Here is a 15,727-nt window from a genome sequence, read left to right on the forward strand (position 1 = left end):
CCTTATTCCAAAATAGGTAATTACATCCAAACAGTATCTCAAACATGGGAATCGTGATATGGTGTAAAAAATCAACCAACAAACGAGAGAGAGAGAGGAGCACAAAACACAAAAATGACTCTTAACGTGGCACATAAACAAATGAAAGAAGTTTGGGAGACAAGTTTTCTGTCATGGCTATATATGTTATAAAAGCTATGAACCTAAAAACTAAGTATGCACACTTTGATCAGCAAATTTCCTCAACCAACTATTCACATCACCAAATTTCAGTCATTCGAAAGCAGACTTACACAGAGCAGATTAAGAGCAGAAACCATCTTTTGATCTGGGCTTCAACTCGGTTATGACTTGCCTCTGACGGGGTGAATTCATGGGTTAGGTCAGAAAATTCGGAACCTGAAAAAGTTTTGACAGGCAAGACCCATCACGAGATAAAAAAGACGAGTGCATGCGGGGTCCTTTCATCCAATTTGCTTTTCCTCCCTGTGCTGTCTTTGTAAGATTTCCTTTCAGCGTATCCTGTTGATTGTTGGTTCTAAGAGTCCATTCGAGCTTTTGCATTACTGCCCAGGCCTGCTGGTCCAGAGCCACCACCAGTGGTTCCATTATTGTTTCCATCATCATCGTTATTATCCCCGTCGTCATCGCTTGCTGTTTTTTCACAGATACATGGGTAGGGGTACTCGTGGAATTCACCTCGTCCAGGTCTGATCTCATCTGGCTCCCCCATGAATCCTCTCTGAGCAGACTTCACCTTCTTGGAAAATGTATCCCAGTCCATCTGATCCCTTGTCATAAACAGAGAACTCAGCCTCTTGGCATTTGGCCTTATGGTCCGCTTATGTCCCATGTACCTCCTGCAACGACAATTTTATACGGCTTAACCTGGTGGTCTGAATAACTAGAACAGATATTCAAATAAGGAAATATATCAGGAGCCAAGATGATCCTACCAATGATACAAATTATCAAATTAAAAAACAGTTTTCTAAACAATCGGTTAGAAAATTCCTTTAAGGAAATAAACTTATCAATTTTTTTCCAATTTAAAATATCAAGAGAGCGTGCAGATATGTCCCGAGATAATTCATCTATCCCAAAAAAGATTCACGATAAAGGTTCTATCATGTAACTCCTTTTCCCTGCAGTGGTATAAACTGTCCGTGGGGGAATGTCTTGACTTCCAAAATTTAAGTTACTTAAATTCTTTTGGTTGTTAACTGATGAAGGCTGACCGTTCAGCATGATCTAGGAGGTGCAGTGAAAGAAAATTGTTGTCCATGTCTACAGAAGATGTATGACTGAAAAAATGACTTCTCCGTAGCAGTTGAACCACTTTAATACTATCATAACCCAAGTTTGAGATCTCACCTTCGACCTGCAAGGATTTTGGCCATGTTCCCATTGTTGTTAGTGACAAATACATCACTCTCATCACAAACTATGTAATCAAGTGCTGCCAGCCTGGATGAAAATGGCAGATAAGGTCTCAGCTCCTCATTAGCAAGCATCTCCTTTGTATAGAAGTTTGGGAAGAGTTCTCTCAGAGGCTGCAGAGTGGCTTCCCCGCCATAAATTTCTCCTGACGCAACATACAGGTGCGTGTCATTTGAAAAGCCAAGAGCTCGCAGCATCAGACCCACCTCATATGGAGTGAGAGGACACTTTCCTCGTTTTCGCTCTCCCTCGGGACTTAAATCCTGAAAGGACATTAAAGAATAATGTGCAAAGTTAAAAATCAGCACCCTATGACATAAGATATCGGGCACTCAGGTTCATGGCACGCACTTAGTGCTTGCTAAGAAAGGCATATGGTGTATATATTGTAGAAAAATACAACTCAGATATGTCAAAATGAGAAGGAATGACATCCTTTCACGGTGGGGGGTGAGGAAGAAAGAGAATGACGTCCCGCTGATTGCAATAGATGTATAGATAAGCCATCATTATCACAAGTGGAAAGAGACTGCAATCTTACAGGTAAAGTGGCCCATCGTTTCCTTATTTCACCAAGCTCGTATCTTTCCTTATCACCTCCACCAAAGTAACATCCGGAAAATGCCAGCATATCAGGTTCGAATCTACAAGAGAAATAAAATCTTTGGCCTCAAACAAGAATTTCATGATGTTCAAGGCTACTTTTTCAACTTTTAAGTACTCGGGCCAAACCTTAAGTGGACTGCAATATAACGCTTAGCCATTTTGTGCATCTTCGACACAAGGCTTTGGCCAAGTTCTTCTATTGGTTTGGTAAATCTTAAAGCATGATAATTGACTCTACATCGCAACTTTTGTAGTTCATCATCAAGATCATTTGCGAGTCTGTAATCAAATTTTGTCAGCTGCACAACCTGCAAAAATTTCAGAAAGTTAACTCCTGACTGCTTTCAAAACATCCAATTTTATCCCCTCCATCACTACAGTTCACTAAAATGTTGGAACTACAAATTTATGTCCCAAAAAAACGCAACCCTCTGTGATGGGATGGTGACTGGTTATATTATTTGGAAGTTTAACTAGTGAGAGTAGTTGCCTTACACTTCTTCTCAAGAGTATTGGAAGAACTTGCTCCAAATAATATTCAGGCTCTGATTTTCTTGGGACACGCATGGTATAAGGTGGTTTCTCCATTGATCTCATGAACTTATCAGGAACTCTTTTCACAATTGTAACATCTTTTGCCAGGGAAGAAATGAACCAGTCAACATCAAATACGTCCACAAAATCACTGCAAGACAAAGGGAAGATGTCTCTGGATCAAAACATAAAAAAGTGGAAATGTTTATATATATATATATATGAAGGGCTTCGGTAACTGTGCTTTTTCAGGTATGGCCAAAACAAGAGTACAGTTGATAGTGTCAAACTGTCAATTACCTATCATCCTTCCAATATGAGTGATGATCCAACTCGGGCACCACGAGTGTAGCATTGAGGATTCGGGCAACAACGACAGCATCCGTTATCTGCATGAGGAGCAATATTTTATAACTTCCAACACTAATATCCAATTTAGGCATAAAGAACTCTGTTGCTGAACTTGAAACATGCAGCAAAGAACCAAAAATACTCCAAGATCATCTAAAATATGCTGAAAATTAGGATAGAGAAGTGAAATTGAACATGATGCCAAAAATTCATGACAGTTATTTCCACTGATGCAATCTAAAGGATCTCTTTTAGATGAAGAAGGAGATCATATAGCGAAAATGCAGTCTGAAAATAAACTAAATAGTCAATTGAAGCTTTTTTATCAGAAGATAGTAAGATAAGTTATTTAAGCATAAAGAAGAACTTCAGCAAAAGAAAGAAGAACCTGCAGGACCTCCACCGAAAAATTAATTGAAAAAGGGACAGTTCAGGCTAGGGAGACATGCGAGACAAGAGAAGAAACAGATTGATATCTATTAGACTAATCATTCTGATGCAATTAAAGCATCATCCCCACGATTATGTTTTTTTTCAAATTGTTACTATTCTTGGTTATTCAGAAGTGCATCCATGCAAGTCTTGCAAGCATTCATTTGTATAGAAACTTACCCCAGTTCTCTGCTGGTTAAGTCCTCCACTAGCTGCTATAAGCAGATAGCCATTTGATGATTGCTCGGGTGTAGCAGCTGAATACAAATGATCAGTGTGAGGGACTCTCGACATCATTAAGATATGGTTCTAGATGAATGAAACTACAATGATAGTTCTCATTAGGCATTAGTTACTACTTTTTCTCACTTTTAGACCAGTGAAAAGTACAAAGACGACAAATCTCATATTTCCTATGTGAATATCAGTAAAACAAGGTATGAACCGCGATCTCGGAGGAGAAGATTGCCAGCACAATACATTTGATTGATACACAGCGGATATTAACCATCTGACAAAAACTCCTAGCATCTCCTACTATAAAACAGCTTTTACAAGAGACGAAAAGGAAGAAAGGAAGAAAAGAAGAATATGAATTCAAAAAGACGCATTAGAAGGTGGTGAACCAAATATACATGGGAATTCAAGATCAAGAGCACCAAGAAGTGATCTCAAGTAATCTAAAGTAAGGTCATAATCTCTTCAAAGAATAGGAACCCAGCAAAAGAAATGCCCAATGCTGGATCTGATAAAGTACAAAGCAACTGCATTATTGCAGCACATGGGCAGTAATGCAGTAGATAGCATAATATTTGGTGTAATGGAAGTACTCTTTACTGAGTGGTGTTCAAAGTTAATTGACAAAAGAGGAAGCTGAAACTGTGGTGAGTGAAAAATAGAAAAGGGGAAAGGTTCTGCCTTAAATCCTTAGCCAGCCAAATTTCCAACAGGCAACAGAACACAACGAAAATGACTTACAAGAAAAATGGCTGCCTCTTCCACTGCATTCGTAATAGTATTTTGAATATCTTGACTTCCAAATATCAATTGGCCGGCGGCGACTTCCTTCCTACAGGTTCACGCACCAATTAATTGAAAGCCCAAAATGTTCAACCATGAAACTCACACTGGGACAACGACAATAGCAATAATACAAGCAAATACAACAAACCAATGCAAAGACCGACAAATGATATTTCAGATCTTCACCAAAATGGCATTTTTTGATGCAGCTTCTTTTGTCTCAAAAGACATTCTTAAAACGTAAGAGGAGAGACGACAGTAGCGTTCCCACTAATCAATGATTGTTACTAAACACACTGACACTATAGAGCAAATGAGATGAAATCACTGCCACCTGCGAGATACTCGTGAGAAAAGAGGAAAGGTAACGAACCAGCTTCGAGTAGAAGCTCCTCTGCACCAGTTGCTGAGAATACCACTCAAGATCAGAGACCACGTGCCCAGTGAGCAGCGAAATCAAACCTAAAGCGAACAGCATAAAGCCACAGACGAACGACAACGAGATCTTCCTCTTGTGAGAACAGGAGCCCGTCGTCGAAGATGATCTCCCAAGCATCTGCTTGCCGTTGGCATTGCTGATTCCATTGCTGTGGTAGTTATGGGTCTTGTTGTGCTGTAACAAAGCCTGGTTCGCCGTCAACAAGCTGAATCTCCACGGCTTCGCCACGCCCATCACAGTCCAATCTCGCCTCCAATTTCATATCACTAACGATCGGGACGCAATTCTTCCATTCGCTGCTCTGCCTACCACCGATGCCACTTCTCGAGCAGGAACCAATCGGAACCTCAAACCCTAAGAAGGTTCTCAACACCGCGTTATTCAATTCAAAAGTAATGCAAGAGATCCTACTTCGTGAGCTGAAGACGCAATCGTCCCACCACAAGCTCTCTGTGCCGGCAACAGGCGGCGAACAAGCACTCCGCAGCGGAGACAACGCGAATGCTGCTGCTGCTACTGCTTCGGATCAATGGAGGAGTGTGTTAGGGCATGGAGAGAGGAGAGGAGAGGAGACGGTTTTGGATTTGGTCCGGAGTAAGGAAGGAAGGAAGGAAGCTCTGCGATCGGCGAGAGAGATCCCCAATGCACTGTGAAGAGTGTGAGAGTATATTAATGGCGGATTCGGGGAAATTTTCGATGGAGAGAGCAGTCTGGGAGGAGAGTGTGATGATGATGATGTGGAAGTTCCGTTCTGGTAATAATATTACATTACATAGCGCTTTTGAGGAATGGAGAAGACGAGAGAGAGCGAACGGCTCCGCCTCTCCGGCATTCAAGGAACGGAGGAAGAGAGTAACTAACTGGACGTGGACCTGACGGCATCGGAGCTGCACGCATGACGCCGTTTGTGACGGCGTCTGTGCTGCCCGAGGGTAGAATCGGGATTTCAGGCTCCAGTCGACATAGCGGTCGGGTGGGGCCTTTTATTATTGTGCAACACCAGGCCAACACGTTGAACGGTCAACGCAGGCCCTTTTTGTTCAAGTTTTCGCGTATTTCCTTTTCTCTCTCTCTCTCTCTCTCTCTCTTTTTTTGGATTAATCATATTAATTCTTTTCTTGAGGGGAAAAAAGAGGAAGATCTCCTGACGTCGCCACAAAATAATAATGTCGAATATAAAACATTAATTAGGTTAGATGTTTGGTTGATTGCAATCAATCTAGAACGGTATTGACCTTATCATTGCATTATCAATGATGTTGGGTGCATATAACCTTTGTAAAGCGGTCAACGTACAAGTTAACACATAAACTTACTTGGATTCATTGGATTCGCAGTATGTTCATAAACTCAGAGAGAATAAGCATTCTGTTAAGAAACAAAATATAAGAAGTTATTTTTTTTTATATCATTTATCATACGATGATAAGATATTAAGAGAAAATTAATTTGATGAATATATTAAAAAAATGTTGGCATCTTGATATAAAGAGCAAACAATTCTTTTCCTCCATCTATTACTACTATATTAGAGAAAAATGCAGTGCTATTTAAATTTGTAATTAGTATATTATCAATTAATTACAAGCTACTAGAAAATTCCCCGTCATATATATGAAACATATCATAATTGATACATGAGGATAGTGAATATATCAGTCATAAATACCTTTTATATTGTTTAAATACAAATTTAAATTCGGTTTTCAGGAGGAAAAGAATGAATAAGAAAGTAAAAAATGAATGAAAGTGAAAATGAGAGATGGCATTTTTTAGATATATTTTTCATTTTTTGAACTTTTCAAAAAATAGAAAATAATAAAAGAATGTGCTCATAATAAAGTTAAATTGAAGGGGAAAAAAGTAGTTATAACATGAAATAGGTTCTTTTCAATAAACCCATAATTTCGTGTGAAACTTCTTTGTATAAATTTTTATCTCAATATTTATTATAATGTCGATTCATATTAATTTAACAAAATCATTTCATGCATACTGTCACCTTAAAATTTACGAATAACAGCAAGTGTGATTAGATTTAGAATTTACCGAAAGCACTTCCATCCAAAATAAAGTCAACGCCTGACGGAAATTAATATATCAACAGATTAAGAATATCTCAATATGTGTCCCTATTGATTTACACGTTCTATTAATTAGTAGCAAAGCTAGAACCTAAGTTTAATATAATAATTCGGGTAGATAATAATTTCAATAATTTTGATATATGAGCAAAGGCAGAGGCTATCAATCACCACCACACGACAGTGAAAGGCAAAAGTTATAGAGAATTACAACATGTGGGTCGTGTCAACAAAAGAAAAATGTAATTCGACATTGTTCGTTTCATTATTCATTCTCTTTTGCTTTCCTTTCCCCTGGAAGATCTTTCTGATAAGATTAATTCTATTTGCCTGTCGGCACATTTCGATCTATATATATGTGACCGACTTACCTATTCTCTAAATTCATGCGATACTGATAATTTATAAATCGCTTTATGTATCGGTGAAGTACAAACATATCGCCTGATGAGAAGCTTTTCTTTTAGGTGAATAAAAGTACTCAAATATTTTGGTTATGCTTAAATCACATCCTAATCTGAAATCCTATATATATGTGTGAGTGTGCAATAAATTTAGTTTTGCTTAAGCATCACGAGCTTAGGCACATGATCCGATATTATTATTATTATTATTATTATTATTATAGCTTAATATATGGATTAATGAAGCTAATCGATCAAGCTCGACCACGCATGCAGTATAAATTATCAGCCTATTTTTTGTAACACACACTTAGCCTAGTAATTCTTTTATTGAAGTCAAACATTAAATTAAAGCACTCCCAAAATCATCAATATACATAACACATGTCATGCAGTTAATTGAAGACTCAACTTGCTAATTGTTTATTAGGCAGAACTTATAAAAAAAATTGAGGAGGGAGTTAAGTTGTATGCATCATGGAAGCTGGAATTTCGAATTACGGGAGAATAACATACGATCTCACTTAGCAAAACAATTGAATTAGGTCGAATCAGTGAATTATGGACAGCCACCATATGTTTTATCTCCTCATTTCTCAGATTTTAAAGCATAAAGTTATATTGCAACTTTTTGATACTCGTTTTTCATTCTTCATACAGTTAGTTGGGACCGAAGGTGGTTACAGTTTTACGAGGGTGACAATCAAGCATGGTGATTTATTATTATTATTATATATGTGTGTTTTTTAATTAGATAAAAAGAGAACAAAAGATGTAAGAGAATATCAACATATAGAAGATAATATTAAATATCAAGCGAATGAAAGTGGACCGTTTATTGTATATTTTCGTAATTCGAAATCCCTATAAAAAGAAATTGTGAAAATTTTTGCTATAAAAATTTGTAAGAATATTGACGGATAAAATCTTTTTGGTCAACTCGATAAATAAAAATTACTTGTAAAATTTCATAATATAAACAACAATATGCATCAGTAGTAAAAGTCGAAACAAACTAATTCATGTTTAGATATCATGTACACATAAATAATGCAAATAAATCTCATCTTCAGAATAAACAAGTGAAAAGTTAATTATTATTATATAATATGAAAAGCAAAGAAGTAGAGAAACAAAATCACTTACTTATTATTAAGAGACATTTTAGAGAAAGAGAAAGTACGTGTATAATGCCACACTCTTGAGGTTTATATAGTATTTTTGTTTAATTCTTTTTAATACTATTTATTGAATTTTATTTAGTCGGAACCAAAAAAAGTAACCAAAACTTTTTAGTTTATGAAATATTAAACATTGTCTTCTAATTGTATAAGAATCTTTAATTGTAAGAACATGATAGTTTTTACTATATTTAGTACGGATAAATAAGTTTTCGACTACACATGACTTCTACTTTCAATGTTTTTTTTTTAAAAGGAGCTAATTGAAAGGTTCCTTTTTGTTTAGAAAGCATAGAAAATTGCATTTAATCAGTAAAAAAGGAAAATATAAGAGACAAATTTAACAGTCAAAGGTACAAAGGTTTGCACTATATGTAACCCTAATTTAAATGAATTTAATAATTCAATCTTATTTCGTAAGGTGAAAGTTAAGTTAATTAGCTTATATATATATATATATATATATGTAGATGAACTAATTAATTTGGTTTTTGATAAACTTTTATTGATGTGAATTAATCATATATTTATTTACAGTAATGACCCCATGTGTTGCCTTGTATTCAATTATATATATATATATAGAGAGAGAGAGAGAGAGATGAATAGATAGATGGATGGATGATTAGTAGTTTTTAATGTATACTAGTGTTGTGCGTAACATGGGTTGATTTTCATATATCAATTAGCGTGTTATTTTAATTAATCATATTTAGAAATTTAATTTTTTTTATTTATAAAAATAATATTTTTCATTGTTAAATGCAATTTGAAACAATAATTTCAATAAAATAGAGTAATTTTTGTATAAAAATTAGAGTAATTTTCAATTATAATTAGAGTAAGTTTTAAAATTCAATAATAATTTTGCAACTAATTGCGTCAAATATTGCACATGTTCATTTTAAATATATATATATATATAGTATTTAAAATATTATAATGTTAGATATATAAGTTATAACATGATGATTAATTTTGTATATAAAATGCAAATATTATTCTAATAATATTGAAAATGTCTAATACAATTTTATTCATAAATTTAATTTCTTAATAATATATGTTTCTTTCGGTAAAATTTTAAAATTTTCATTAATTTTTAATGATTAATTTTTTCTTACTTTTGATTTTAAAAAAGGTATTGTAATTTTTTCTTACTATTTCGATATTTTCAAGTTATATTATTTTTTTATAATTTTAAAATAACGTTTATCATTTTATACTTTTTTAAATGTATTAATTAAGTAAAGCATATCTATCGTTCTTCACATTAATTTTACTATTATATAGATTCATAAATGGAAGAGGAAGAATTGACCTGAGTCCAAATATAAGCTTTCTCTGCGATTAACACGATATTCGACTGGAGGCCCATCGAAATGAGGTGGGGACCACATCGAAAGAATTAAGCTTAAACTTTAGTTTGGACATAAATGGTGGATGTTGAATTTTGTTGTTCGTACTGACCAATGACAAATGAAAAGCCCTGCTCTCTTTGTGTTAAGCCTTCGTGTTCCTTCCTTTCTAATATCTCTTGAAATACGTGTGCGCCATAGAGGGTATTTTTCAATTTGATTCGAGTGAAAATAGATATGATCTCTTCGATTTCGGTCTACCATTGATGTCCTTCTCCTTCGGAAGTCGAGACGGCTTGCTCTCTTCATTTCGTTCTTCTAATTTTTCTTTTTTTGATTTTTTTTCATTTTTAAAATTATTTTACGAATTTAAAAGTTAATAAATTAATAAGAAATTAACTTGTGTTCGGAAAATGACCGGAAAAGTAATAAGGAGTGTACTTTACTTCGTTTTAAATAGGTGAGGGGGCATCTTGTAAGATATCAAAGGTCGAAAAACGATCTGTCACTGGCTCAAAGGTTAGGGAGTAAAGCGCATTTTACTCTTATTACCTTATAAAATTGCCCAGTTAATTAACGGGATAGCTGATCAAAGCCATCGTAAAGATGTATAAGAAGCGATACGCAGTGTCTTTCTCGGCTCGTATAAATTGATTGAAAACATACGTCATCTTTATCATCAAGTTTCTTTTAATTAAATCATAAATAACTGCCCTAAAGTATTAATCCAACTGCCGGGAAGAGTTCTATAACAAACAAATAATAAAGGCTGCTGATTTTTTAGATTAAGTCCCTTAGTAGCCGCCCTTTGCGAAGCCATCTCTTTCAGTCTTTCTTCCTTTATTACATTTCAAAGCAGAAGAAAGTGACTGCTTTTTATTTAAAAAAAAATATTTTCTTTTCTTTTGGGTGGGTAAGATGGCGTAAGGCTAAGAATAATCAAAGGATAAATAATTAAGAAAAACTGCTAATTGAGGTCGAGAGTGTAGGTCACTGCACCGCGATTGTTTTCACTCAGTTTTTTGTATTAGGCAGTGGTTTAATTAATCAATTGCTTGACATACATAGTTTATTTAACACTTCTTTTTGTTGGGTTGAAAATGATAATTCTTTGGCTAAATTGGATTGATTTATTTATATGATTAAGTTAGCGTATGAAGTAATGCCTTGAAAGTGATTTTACAGAATAATATATAAGCACTAGCTGTTCCGGTAGGCAGGAATTTGCAAAGCCTCTCCTGCAAATGTTAATCACATAACAAATCAAACTGCTCTAGCTATTCTCTAATTTAGTAAATGATTGCCACTTTCCTTATTATTTGTTTAGATTTAGATAATATATCATGATGATAAATCAACGCAAATGGAGCTCCAGAACGACATTTGGTCCATCTGGAGCTCCTGAACTTAAACGTTGAATATATCAAGTGAATTTCCCAGAAAAATTTGGACCAGCTTCTTATGGTCCACATCTTCCTATGTGGTCAGAAGCAAAATCAAACATATTTTTCAGTAGCATATATAACTTCTGGGTTTTGTGTTGCGTACCTAAAAAGTGCTGAATCCCTGATCATCGGAAGCCATCTTATTATATATGTACTCTAAAAATCATAACCACCATGCTCCCTCTTTCACAACAAATCTCCTCGTTCTTCATCTTCCTTTCGATCATACTATGCCTCCCGTATTGCTTCCCTGCCCGAAAGGTCCGCGACCCTGAAGGCAAGGTGAAGAATATTGAGATCGACAGCGCAAACTTGCAGCGGCACAGCTTTTCCAGGCTCACCCATGCAGGCCAGGGTAGCCGCATAAGCGGCATGTCGGAGCTCAAGAGATACTTCCACCGGTTCGGCTATCTACCTCCCCAGTCGGGGTCTAACTTCACTGATGAGTTTGATGCGGAGCTCGAGTCTGCAGTCGCCACATACCAGATGAGGCTGGGGCTGCAGATCACTAGGCAGCTTGACCCGGATACTGTCTTGTCCCTCATGTCCCCGAGGTGCGGGATGAAGGACAAGTTCCCCTCCTCTGTCCATAAGAAGCTGTTCCATGTTACCCGGCACTACACTTTTTTTCAGGGCATGCCAAGGTGGGAACGTCCCCAACCGGTGAGACTCACCTACGGGTTCTCCCCGTACCATGTGATTGACAAGCTCAGCCTGGACGATGTACGAGCGGCCTTCGACCGGGCCTTTGAAAGGTGGGCCCAGGTGATTCCGGTGGAATTCGAAGAATCGCTGGATTATGAAACCGCAGATGTGAGGATTGCATTCTATTTGGGGGACCACGGGGATGGCGAACCCTTTGATGGTGTCCTCGGGATCTTGGGGCACTCGTTCTCGCCCGAGGATGGGAGGCTCCACCTTGACGGGGCGGAGATGTGGGCTGTGGACTTCGGGACTGAGCCGGCACCCAAGGCGGTGGACCTGGAGTCGGTGGCGACGCATGAGATTGGACACATCCTCGGCTTGGGCCACTCTTCGGTCAAGGAGGCTGTGATGTATCCAGTTCTGAAGCCCAGGACCACGAAGCATGACTTGGCTCTAGATGATGTTGAAGGTGTTCAGACTCTGTACGGATCAAACCCCAACTACAAGCTCAACTCCTTGTCCCGACAGTCTGAGACTGCTTCAAACACCGCTGTCAGTCAATGGGCAATGGTTCCTACTGAATTGTCCGTCACCATTTCAGCTCTGGTTTTTGCACTTTTGGGTTCATCCTGGTAGCGATTCGTGAAGACCTATATTCTTCCTTTCTTTCTTCAGAACCTGAAGCAAGTGTAATTATCATTATTTTCCCTCAGAGCTTTCTAAGCATACTTAGGAATGCGTGGAATTGACCCTTATACACCAGAAAATTGTACATAGATATGCTTACTTGTATGATGTATGACTTATAGAAAAGATTGCATCTCGTTTCCTTCGCCCTCGTCCCTCCAAGAATCTGAATCATGGCAACTCCTGCACGTTATAAATTATCCACAGGTACGAATAGTATTTTCCACTTCTATCCAGCTACAACCAACTCCTTTCCCCACCCCCTTCAAGCTCATCAGCTTCCTGACTTCACTCGCATCTTTCCATTTCCCGTGAGATGCATAAACGTTTGACATCGTCACATAAACGTAATCCTCACCTCCCCTCAGTTTGATCAACTTGGAAGCTGCAATTTCTGCCATCTCCAAGTTTTTACAAGCTTCACAGGCAGCGAGCAGTGCCCTCCAGACTGAAACACGTAAGCCGAACCCTAGCTCATGAATCATCCTCTCTGCCCTGCAAACCTCCCTGTTCTGCCCCATCACCCGAATCATTGAGCAACAGTGCTCTTCACTCGGTTTGATCCCGTAATCTTCCATCATTGATCTGAAGTAAGCAAGGGCAACCTCAAGGGGAACTTTACTGTGTGAACATGCAGATAAGATGTTAAGGAAGGTGATCCCATCAGGCTTTAAGTCTTTCCTCATCTGAAGTTGGTTAAAAAGATCAATGAGCTTATCAAAGTAGCCATTTCGACATAAACCCGTAGTGAGGGCATTCCAAGAGATTAAGTTCGTCCTGGGCAAGGACTGGAAAACCAATTCGGCCCTCAACATCTTCCCACACTTGGAGTACATGTCGATGAGAGCAGTCCCAACAACCACAGACACATCAAGACCATATCTGATCGTGCAACAATGAATTATCATCCCCCAATGCAATGCAGCTACTGTGGCAATCCCGCTAAGGATGCTTGAAAATGTGAACTGATCCATTTCCATCCCTTCCGAGTGCATTCTAGCAAAGAGAACCAGAGCTTCTCTAGCCCGACCTCGGTTCACACAGCCTGTAATTATTGAATTCCAAGAAGATGAGTTCGGGTCCGGCATGACGGAGAGAATATGATAAGCATCTTCTATGTTCCCAAACTGAGAAATGCCGTTGATCACTTCATTATACGAGATGGTATTGGGGGCAGGCATATCTTGAAGATAAGTGAATGCCTGCTCAAGTTTTTGGTTTCTGGAACAGGCTGCAATGACTGAATTCCACGATACGGTGTCCTTTAGGTCCATTCCATTGAAAACATCTGTCGCATCTTCAACCAATCCGCATTTCCCGTACATATCGATCAAGCAATTAGAGACAAAAGGGCTCGACTCTGTCCCGGCTTTTATTGTCCTAGAATGAATTGAACGGCCTAATTGCACCATCCTCAGTTGCCCGCAAGCTGTTAAAGCAGCCGTTAAGGAGTACGCATCAGGACAGGCCTCTGATTTGTCGAGCTCGATAAATAGGCCAAGCGCTGGGCTGAATTCCCCCGAACGAACATGAGCTGAAATCAAGGTGTTCCATGAAACCACGCTTGGTATTGGAATTTCATCGAACAGGTTGCAGGCAGTCTTTAACGAGCCGATTTTCACGTAGAAGCTCAGCAGGGCAGCTGAGACGAAGGGATCCGAGACGGACCCTGATTTTGTAACGTGGCTGTGAAGCTGTAGAACGTGTGAATCGCACACGAGACTCGTCGAAGCTCTGATCATGCGGACCAGCGGTATGGTCGGTGGTTCTTCTTCATCATCATCATCTGGTCGAGAATTGAAAATGGAACTTTCGTGGCGATTGTGGTAACAGGCGGCTGAGACGAAGTGTGCTGTGAGGAGAAATCGGGATGGGGCTGTCTTCGAGATGAATCGTTGCACTCTCTTGGAGATAGAAACGGCTCTCTGCATAGCTTTGCATGCAACGCTATCTTCAGGTGAAGGATCCTTTGGCTTTGAAAATAGTCGAAACACGAATTTTCTCTATTCATATTCAAAAAGAAAAATATCCAAACTGATCCTAATCCAAGATCAGAATCAGGGCTGACAATCTGTCTCGTCTCATATCTGTACGGGTTGGGTCTAAACGAGTTCGTGTCAAAAGTTCCTAAACCCGAATTAAAAATCCTGACACAACCTGTTTATTTCGAACTGACACAGATCTACTTACTCAACTCGTTTAATTAAGTGTGTCTAATTGTGTACATTTATACATACCAACACGATACAGCATGAATAACCAAAATGAACTAATTCCTACCATATTTAAACAATTAAAAACGATAAACACAGATTAAAACCAACTAAATTGTAAACACGTTGATAATTATACAAAATTAGCATAGTAAAGTATTAATAAATAAAACCACACTCATTATCCGATGAAAATATCACAAATAGATAAGTAGGTTAATAGGTTCAGTTACATGATAAAACACGTTTAACTAGATGGGTATAGTCGTGTTTATACGGGTTATGTAGATTCAACCGTTAAAACACTATCATTTATGCGGATTACGCGGGTTTGACCAATTTAGAATAAAAACACATTTAGCAAAACTCGAAATCCGTTTAATTTTATGTTGTGTTATCGTGTTGTGTCAGAAAATAACAGCACTGATCATAATAATATTCGGAGGACTCTTCTAACCAAACAAAAAATATGAAATTGTCCGCAAAGTTGTTTGTGTTTTCCCTCCCCCTCAAATCCAAAGAATTCTTCTTACTTTAAATATTACATGGGTCACCCATTCAACATTTGATTAGAAGGGGAAAAAAAAAAAAGTGTGAGCATTTTTTTCCGGTGAGGGTTTCTCATGAAGTGCATATATACATTTTGTACATGCATGATCTGAGAGACACTGGCCAACCTACGTACATTCATGCATAAGCAAATACGTGCATTAGTTTGAACGGATACTATGGGCCCTCATCTTCTTCAAAAGGCCCCAACTAAACCTTTGAGTTAAAATTTTGCTTTTTTTTTTTAGGAAAGTCAATAAGGCCCATTCAGCTGGGCCAGGGTCTCTCGGGTCCCCTTATCATTATAAAGAGGATCAGCTAATGAATTTAATTAGG

The 15,727-nt window shown here is 37.8% G+C and overlaps 3 protein-coding genes across 3 annotated transcripts; 1 reads left to right on the plus strand and 2 right to left on the minus strand.

Annotated features, from left to right (window-relative positions):
* Positions 1 to 96: 96 nt before the first annotated feature.
* LOC116205237 (O-fucosyltransferase 29) lies at positions 97 to 5,657 on the minus strand. The gene is made up of 9 exons (XM_031537764.1): positions 4,760 to 5,657; positions 4,342 to 4,432; positions 3,544 to 3,620; positions 2,881 to 2,969; positions 2,542 to 2,731; positions 2,173 to 2,354; positions 1,982 to 2,084; positions 1,375 to 1,703; positions 97 to 860 (listed from the first exon to the last, which is right to left on the minus strand). The coding sequence occupies exons 1-9, from the start codon at positions 5,057 to 5,059 to the stop codon at positions 539 to 541; spliced, it is 1,683 nt and encodes a 560-aa protein (XP_031393624.1). The 5' UTR covers positions 5,060 to 5,657; the 3' UTR covers positions 97 to 538.
* A 5,465-nt stretch (positions 5,658 to 11,122) lies between these two features.
* LOC116205858 (metalloendoproteinase 1-MMP-like) lies at positions 11,123 to 12,670 on the plus strand. Its single transcript, XM_031538546.1, has one exon. The coding sequence runs from the start codon at positions 11,472 to 11,474 to the stop codon at positions 12,576 to 12,578; it is 1,107 nt and encodes a 368-aa protein (XP_031394406.1). The 5' UTR covers positions 11,123 to 11,471; the 3' UTR covers positions 12,579 to 12,670.
* LOC116205857 (putative pentatricopeptide repeat-containing protein At5g47460) lies at positions 12,319 to 14,698 on the minus strand. The gene is made up of 2 exons (XM_031538545.1): positions 12,730 to 14,698; positions 12,319 to 12,620 (listed from the first exon to the last, which is right to left on the minus strand). The coding sequence occupies exon 1, from the start codon at positions 14,558 to 14,560 to the stop codon at positions 12,827 to 12,829; it is 1,734 nt and encodes a 577-aa protein (XP_031394405.1). The 5' UTR covers positions 14,561 to 14,698; the 3' UTR covers positions 12,319 to 12,620; positions 12,730 to 12,826.
* Between the last annotated feature and the right edge of the window lie 1,029 nt (positions 14,699 to 15,727).

This window comes from Punica granatum, chromosome 4, assembly GCF_007655135.1.
Source record: "Punica granatum isolate Tunisia-2019 chromosome 4, ASM765513v2, whole genome shotgun sequence".
NCBI classification, from domain to species: Eukaryota; Viridiplantae; Streptophyta; class Magnoliopsida; order Myrtales; family Lythraceae; genus Punica; species Punica granatum.

Excerpts from the sequence above, each read along its gene's own strand:
- LOC116205858 (XM_031538546.1), top strand. The coding sequence starts at position 11,472 with ATGCTCCCTCTTTCACAACAAATCTCCTCGTTCTTCATCTTCCTTTCG.
- LOC116205237 (XM_031537764.1), bottom strand. The coding sequence starts at position 5,059 with ATGGGCGTGGCGAAGCCGTGGAGATTCAGCTTGTTGACGGCGAACCAG. Across the intron at positions 3,621-4,341 it reads AAGAGGCAGCCATTTTTCTT|CTGCTACACCCGAGCAATCA; the intron begins GTAAGTCATTTT and ends ATTTGTATTCAG. Across the intron at positions 2,732-2,880 it reads TCATATTGGAAGGATGATAG|TGATTTTGTGGACGTATTTG; the intron begins GTAATTGACAGT and ends TTTGTCTTGCAG.
- LOC116205857 (XM_031538545.1), bottom strand. The coding sequence starts at position 14,560 with ATGCAGAGAGCCGTTTCTATCTCCAAGAGAGTGCAACGATTCATCTCG.